This window comes from Amblyomma mixtum, chromosome 3, assembly GCF_055824585.1.
Source record: "Amblyomma mixtum isolate Tamu chromosome 3, ASM5582458v1, whole genome shotgun sequence".
Lineage (NCBI taxonomy): Eukaryota > Metazoa > Arthropoda > Arachnida > Ixodida > Ixodidae > Amblyomma > Amblyomma mixtum.
The window spans coordinates 179131417-179137556 of NC_143014.1; the positions used below are offsets into that span (position 1 = coordinate 179131417).

The window sequence follows — 6140 nt, forward strand, 5'->3', positions numbered from 1 at the left end:
ACTTACAAATTTGTATAAATTCTTATTAATGTGTACTTATAAATGTTTAAGAATGCTTTTTGTAGCCGAAGATCACATACGTCTGGCAACAAGAACTCTTTATAAACGGCGTTTAGGGGGGACACGGCCTTTCACTCGCACGGCACGACTGCTGTGAGCAGTAATCGGCCGTCATCGTAATAGTTAATTCGTTTTTTGTCTGCGGGACACCTCTGCCAGGTCAACATGGTGCAAAGGAAGGTAAATCCGTTAAAATTTTTATGCCTGTTGTGTTTTCAGATATTAGCAGCACGCAGTGGAGGACAGTGAAGCTTAATGTGGCCCATTGCTTCCAGGTTAAAGGGAAGAAGGGCAAGAAGAAGATCGCAGCAGCACCGCTGGCTGTGAGGAAACCTGAACAGAAGAAAGTGACGAATCCGCTTTTCGAAAAGCGGCCTAGAAATTTTAGCATTGGTGAGTGACATGCTAGAATGCCTGTGGCATACGGCCTATGATGCCTCGTGGAGAGGCTAGGCCCTAGCCAACTTATCAGGTATGGACGCATCTTCCGCCTCGTAGTACGCTTTAAGTTGCTGCGTTATCTGGAAAAAAAGGAGATTTAAGCAACAAGGTGCTCATTCTTTCTCCTTGTAAAGGAGGTACGGGATTGTGTACGTTGTTCGCCACGTGTGGAAGTTAAGCCCAACCTTTGGGGCCCGCTTTCAAGTTCTTGCTTTATTTTTGGGATGGTACAGTGGTCGGTGTGAACATGCTCACCGGCCCGATTGTCACAAACGTGTAGACGAGTGTCCATGTTGCGGCAATCGGGGCCGGAGAGGTTTGCGCAGGCACGCCAGAGGTTCACCCACCGGGCTGTTTTTGGCAAGGTAGTGTCTGCTCTGCCGGATTAATGATTGCTCGCATCGACTTATGTAGCCTAATGGAGGAAAGTGCCAGGAGTTCCACTCCATTGATTCCACCAGCTGCAGCATAACGCACTGCCTTTTTGACTACATGTTTCAGATAGGCTTTTAAGTCTGTTAAGGGGCTTTTTATGCTAGCCAGAATCTTGCCCCATATTTTGCTGGACAAGTGTTGTGATAATCATACCATTGGCACCATCCATGTTGCTGCTAGCCAGCGAGTAGCAGTCATTCCTCAGCACTGTCTGTGCAGCCCAGAATCGCGCTTGAAAGCCGAGCAACTTGTACTACAGCATTTGATCCTGCTGCTGAGCCAAAATGGCGTGACTGAGGAAGTGCATGGCACATCTAGCAACTTAAGCGCTTTAGGAGCAGTCTTAACATGGGAGGCACTGGCTGTCTTCGCAATTAGTTATCATGCCTACAGTACCTGAAATGAGGTTATAATCTAGGAAGATTTGTAAACTAATTTGAAAGCAAGATAGGGTTTCAACCAGCCTTCTCGAAGGTTTAAAAATGCATGATGCACTGCAGTTATTGGCAGTGCTGTCTCGTGCCTATAGTAAACTTCCATGCAGCTTGTGAAATGTTGTATGCCTGCCTAAGTACAGAGGGCATTCATGGTCGTTGACACTGTACAGAACTGCCCTTTACACATTGCAGGTCAGGATATCCAACCGAAGCGAGATCTCAGCCGCTTTGTGAAATGGCCAAAGTATGTGCGCATTCAGCGTCAACGGGCAATCTTGTACCAGCGTATCAAGGTGCCCCCTCCAATCAACCAGTTCACTCAGTGCCTGGACAGGCAAACAGGTTGGTGGCTTCATTTTTGTGCAGCTATTTGTGGAAGTTTGTGCTTGGCAATGATGCCTTTTGAATTTCTTCACCTGAATTATTTGTGTGGAAAAATCATCCTTGCTCTGAGCTAGCACAACTCCACATAGCTTAGATATGGTCTGCATGTGGTGTCACGGGTGCCATGAGGGTGGACCATGCAAAGCTTTCATGATGCCCATCTGAGTAGGTGGCTATAAGCAAACTAAGTATGCATGCAACTATGGTCTACCAGCGTGGATGCCACTGTGGTGTTGGTGAATGCCATATTTTCCAGTTGTGTAGCAGTAGGAACTGAAACCAGTGGTCCTGGTTAAAGCAGCAGTTCTTTTAAAGTTGACTTTGCTGTCTTTCCTGTTGCCTTCTGTTTTCCAGTTGCATGTCAAACAAAAATAGCGCAGAGGAGCCTTATTAGACTCCAGTTGTATTAAACATTGCTGTTGTAGCCAGTACAGACATGACTTCCACTAAATAAATGCATGTAAATGTGCAGCGTTGTGTTTGAAGTTACCAGCACAGTCACACATTGATATGGTGTTCAGTATACACTCACTATGTGCAGTATAGACCTGCTTAAGTAGTAATTCAGTGCAACAGGATAAGAAAGGGTATTTAAATGTTTTGTGAGAACTGCTGTGTAATGGACCACCTTTCAGTTCAGCAGCTTTTACTGCGTGTGTAACTGAAATTCTAAACCAAGCACCCTTAATTGCAATTCTTGCATAAGTTGAGTTTAATGCTCATTGTACCTATGTTGCAGCAACAAACTTGTTCAAGCTTTTGGACAAGTACAAGCCGGAATCCAAGGCAGCCAAGAAGCAGCGGCTGCTCCAGCGTGCTGAGCAAAAGGCGAGGGGCCGAGAGGATGTTCCCACTAAGCGTCTCCCTGTTGTTCGCCAGGGTGCCAACACGGTCACCTCACTGGTGGAGCAGAAGAAAGCCCAACTTGTGGTCATTGCCAATGATGTGGATCCAATTGAGTTGGTGCTGTTCCTGCCAGCCCTCTGCCGCAAAATGGGTGTGCCCTACTGCATCGTGAAAAACAAGTCTCGGCTGGGACGTGTTGTGCGACGCAAGACTTGCAGTTGCCTGGCTTTGGCTCAGACCAATCCGTGAGTGTCCTTGGGTGGTGTTTGACCTCTCAGTTCCTGCTAGGATGAGTTCCTTTCAATACCTGATAACTAATGAGGGTATTTTATTTACGAGCTTTTTAACTCTGAGCCATCACTGAAGTTATAGATGGTACTGACATTGTGGACTGGTTTCATTTTATTTACTTTTGTATGTATTTGGCTTTGCAGGGAAGACCGTTCTAATCTCTCCAAGCTTGTTGAAGCCATCAAAACGAACTTCAACGAGCGCTACGAGGAGATCCGGAAACACTGGGGCGGAGGCATCATGGGCAACAAGTCGGCTGCTCGTGTTGCCAAGCTTGAGAGGGCACGTGCTAAGGAGTTGGCCCAGAAGGTGGCTTAAAGACCATCTTGCTGTGTCAAATAAAACCCCCTTGCCAGTATTTCTGCTTTCGTTTTCTGTTCACTTTACTGGGGGGCAGTTCCTTCAAGCAGTGCATACTGTGCGGTATAACCACAGTCCTGCATCTGCATCTTATGTGTTTTCAGCAGGTGCTGAATAAGTTTAATACTGCAGGGTTGTCGGCAAGAAGTCTGCCATCAACGCTAAGCCCTATATTTATACACACCGTGGTTTGAACTTTAGGAGTGGCAAGACACATTAATGTGGAAAATGTACTGTAGAAGGGCTGCCCTTCATTTTGTGAGGTGGATGCAATGCTACCACTCATAGAAGGTATTGCAGATATGGTCGGATATGCATAACTCCATTGCAGGACTTGTATGTTTTTAGATGGAGAATGTCATTTTTTGAATATTGGCGTTCACTACAGCTTCCACTTCTGTAGGCCTATGGAGACTGCCTTCGCACTCCTCCATATCACTGTTTGGCAGACGTAGTGTATCCGGGCCTTTTTTCTTCGTTCACTTGAGTGGGCTGACATCAATATTGGATTCATTGTGGATTGGATAAGATGTAGGTCTGCAGGGTAGCTTCCTTTCGTTAAAATGTGCCTGCCTGTGTTCTGAGAAGGTGCTCTCTGAAATAGCAGGGCGGCTTCCCGTATCTCTTCGAAGGTATTGTGAATGCCTAGGGCTTCGGCCTGTCATTGGCAGTGTGGGGTGGTAGACCTAGGGCGTTCTTGCATGCTGTTCTGGTCATTACATTGAGTTCTACCTTGAGAAGGATGAACGGTAGGCCATATGACACTGCTGATGACCAATGCCTACGCTAGTCTGACAGTCTTCCTCTATCATTCAGTGTGCTTGCCACTCTCCGTATCATTCTTGTGACTTGAGTGGTCAACGTGTTTAGTAGCTGGATTGCGTGCGTGGCTTTCCTGTTGCTTTGCAACCATAGTCCCAGGATTCTGATCAGTACTTCCCGTACTTGCTCTACTCCTTGAAGGATGAGCACTTGAGCCCGCACCTTCTGACTGTCTCTTTGATGCAGGTTGCGGCCGTTTGCAGTTCTTTCTCTGCCGGGAACCTTTGCTTGTCCAAATTGCGATATCGTCTGCATATGGTAGTTCCCTCACCGCAAATGTACTGTGAACTACGAGGTACTCTGAAACAACACAGACGTCCAGTTTATGACCCCATTCAATGGTCAAAACTCCCTTGGACGTCCAGCGGAGTTTCAGTGCCAGTTGGGATGATGCCCACGTCGGGATGTTCAGACATACTCGGGTTGTCCCCAAGTGGGTCTCAGTCCGTTGCACATACAATGTCTTGATCAAGGATCATGTTGGCGGGCATTTTCAGTACTACAGGTTTTGTATGAGTTTCATATGTGTGCTGTATTCGAAGTTACTGTAACCAAAGCTAACCCCACTAAAAGCATATATGCGGTACACAAGACGAGGCTTCTCCTCAAGGCATATAATTTTGGGGGGACAATGTTTTCCTTCATTATGCCACTATTTTACACACATTTAATAAACCTGCAGTTTTTAAGTAATGAGAGCCGAGTGCGAGAGAGCTGGTTTAACCTCTGTTTAGTTTCACAATACTGTTCTGTAATGGAAAACTTTATTTTGCAAGGGAGTATGGACCCTTCAAGGTCTCGGCCACTGCACTGCCCTCACATTACGCGCATGTGTCCAGGCCACGTAGGGCCATGGCACTGGCGCCCCGGTTCACACAGCAAAGTTGGGTGTCCGGGTTCTGCGACGTAAGGAGGGCTCATGTTCCGATGGTGGGCTGTCCCTGCGGGGGAGGATCGGCAGGGCAGCCGAAGAGGATGTTGTTCGGGGTGGCGTGCGATTCTCCGTAGAGGGTGCACTCTGGGGAAACGGGGCGGAAGTAGGATAAAAGCTGAGGGGTGGGAAGAGTTCGGGAATGGAGTCGCCTCCGAGGATTTTTTGGGATTGGGATAGGCGGGGGTGGGGAGGGAGGTAGCGTCGACGGGTAAGGCGTGCTTGTGTGAGTTCTGAAAACGTGTGTGCCCGCTCCCTCGAGAAATCCTGGCTGGGGTCGCCATTTGCCCGGCAATTAAGTCCTCGGGCTATGTTATCGGTGGCCTCATTTCCGGGATTGCCGGAGTGAGCCGGCACCCACATGAGCTCAATACACCTATCGGAATTTAGGGGGCACATTCTCAATATCTGCCACGCGGGGGGATGGACACGTCCGTGGGCGAAGTTAAGAAGAATGGCTGTTCTGGAATCGGTAACTATATAAGCCGCATTGGTTTGGGCGACGGCTAATGCTATAGCTGCTTCCTCTGCTTCTTTCAAAGTACAGGGGGGTTTTCTGTGAAGTGGGTAAGTGCGGGGGCTACTGGATAGTAAGGCACAGCGACTGAACGATCTGGACCACACGTGGCGTCCACCCAGCGCACATCTGCTGAAGTCCCATATTCTTTATGGAGCGCTTTGGCTCGTGAGACTCTGCAGTATTGATGGTATTCAGGGTGAACAATCTTAGGAAGGAGTTTGAGGATAAGCGAGGCCTGCATCGGCTATGCGAATTTCGAGAGAGTCCAGTATATGCCGTCCTGTTTCTGTGCCAGCCAGTCGAAGGTACTATATGTGTGTGGCGATGTGCGTCTATAAGTTCCTGTATAATGTTGTGCATCCCTAATTTTAAGAGCCTGTCCGTGTAGTGCTCTCTGGCAGGTTGAGCGCTGCTTTAGTAGCCATCCGGATTAGAGCATTGATTTTATCTATCCGCACAGGAGAGGTTCAGGTAAGTAGAGGCGTAAAGAATGCAACTGAGCACAGAGGCATGCAGCACCTTGAGATTGTCTGTTTCGTCTAGACCAGCTCGTGAATGTGAAACCCTTCTAAGAAGATGGATGATGGAGTAAGTGGACTGTTTTAGCGCTTTC

At 47.9% G+C, this 6140-nt stretch overlaps 1 protein-coding gene and 2 non-coding genes across 3 annotated transcripts; all 3 read left to right on the top strand.

Annotated features, from left to right (window-relative positions):
* The first annotated feature begins 86 nt into the window (after positions 1 to 86).
* On the top strand, positions 87 to 3252 carry RpL7A (ribosomal protein L7A). The gene is made up of 5 exons (XM_089582065.1): positions 87 to 240; positions 336 to 453; positions 1566 to 1715; positions 2497 to 2848; positions 3038 to 3252. The coding sequence occupies exons 1-5, from the start codon at positions 226 to 228 to the stop codon at positions 3210 to 3212; spliced, it is 810 nt and encodes a 269-aa protein (XP_089438191.1). The 5' UTR covers positions 87 to 225; the 3' UTR covers positions 3213 to 3252.
* Positions 1761 to 1831, top strand: LOC149352855 (small nucleolar RNA SNORD36). Its single transcript, XR_016291946.1, has one exon. It is a non-coding gene; the product is annotated as a small nucleolar RNA SNORD36 (small nucleolar RNA).
* LOC149352856 (small nucleolar RNA SNORD36) lies at positions 2885 to 2961 on the top strand. Its single transcript, XR_016291967.1, has one exon. It is a non-coding gene; the product is annotated as a small nucleolar RNA SNORD36 (small nucleolar RNA).
* Positions 3253 to 6140: the final 2888 nt, after the last annotated feature.

Coding starts and splice junctions, on each gene's coding strand:
- RpL7A (XM_089582065.1), top strand. Junction 454..1,565: donor GCCTAGAAATTTTAGCATTG/GTGAGTGACATG, acceptor TACACATTGCAG/GTCAGGATATCCAACCGAAG. Junction 2,849..3,037: donor GCTTTGGCTCAGACCAATCC/GTGAGTGTCCTT, acceptor TTGGCTTTGCAG/GGAAGACCGTTCTAATCTCT.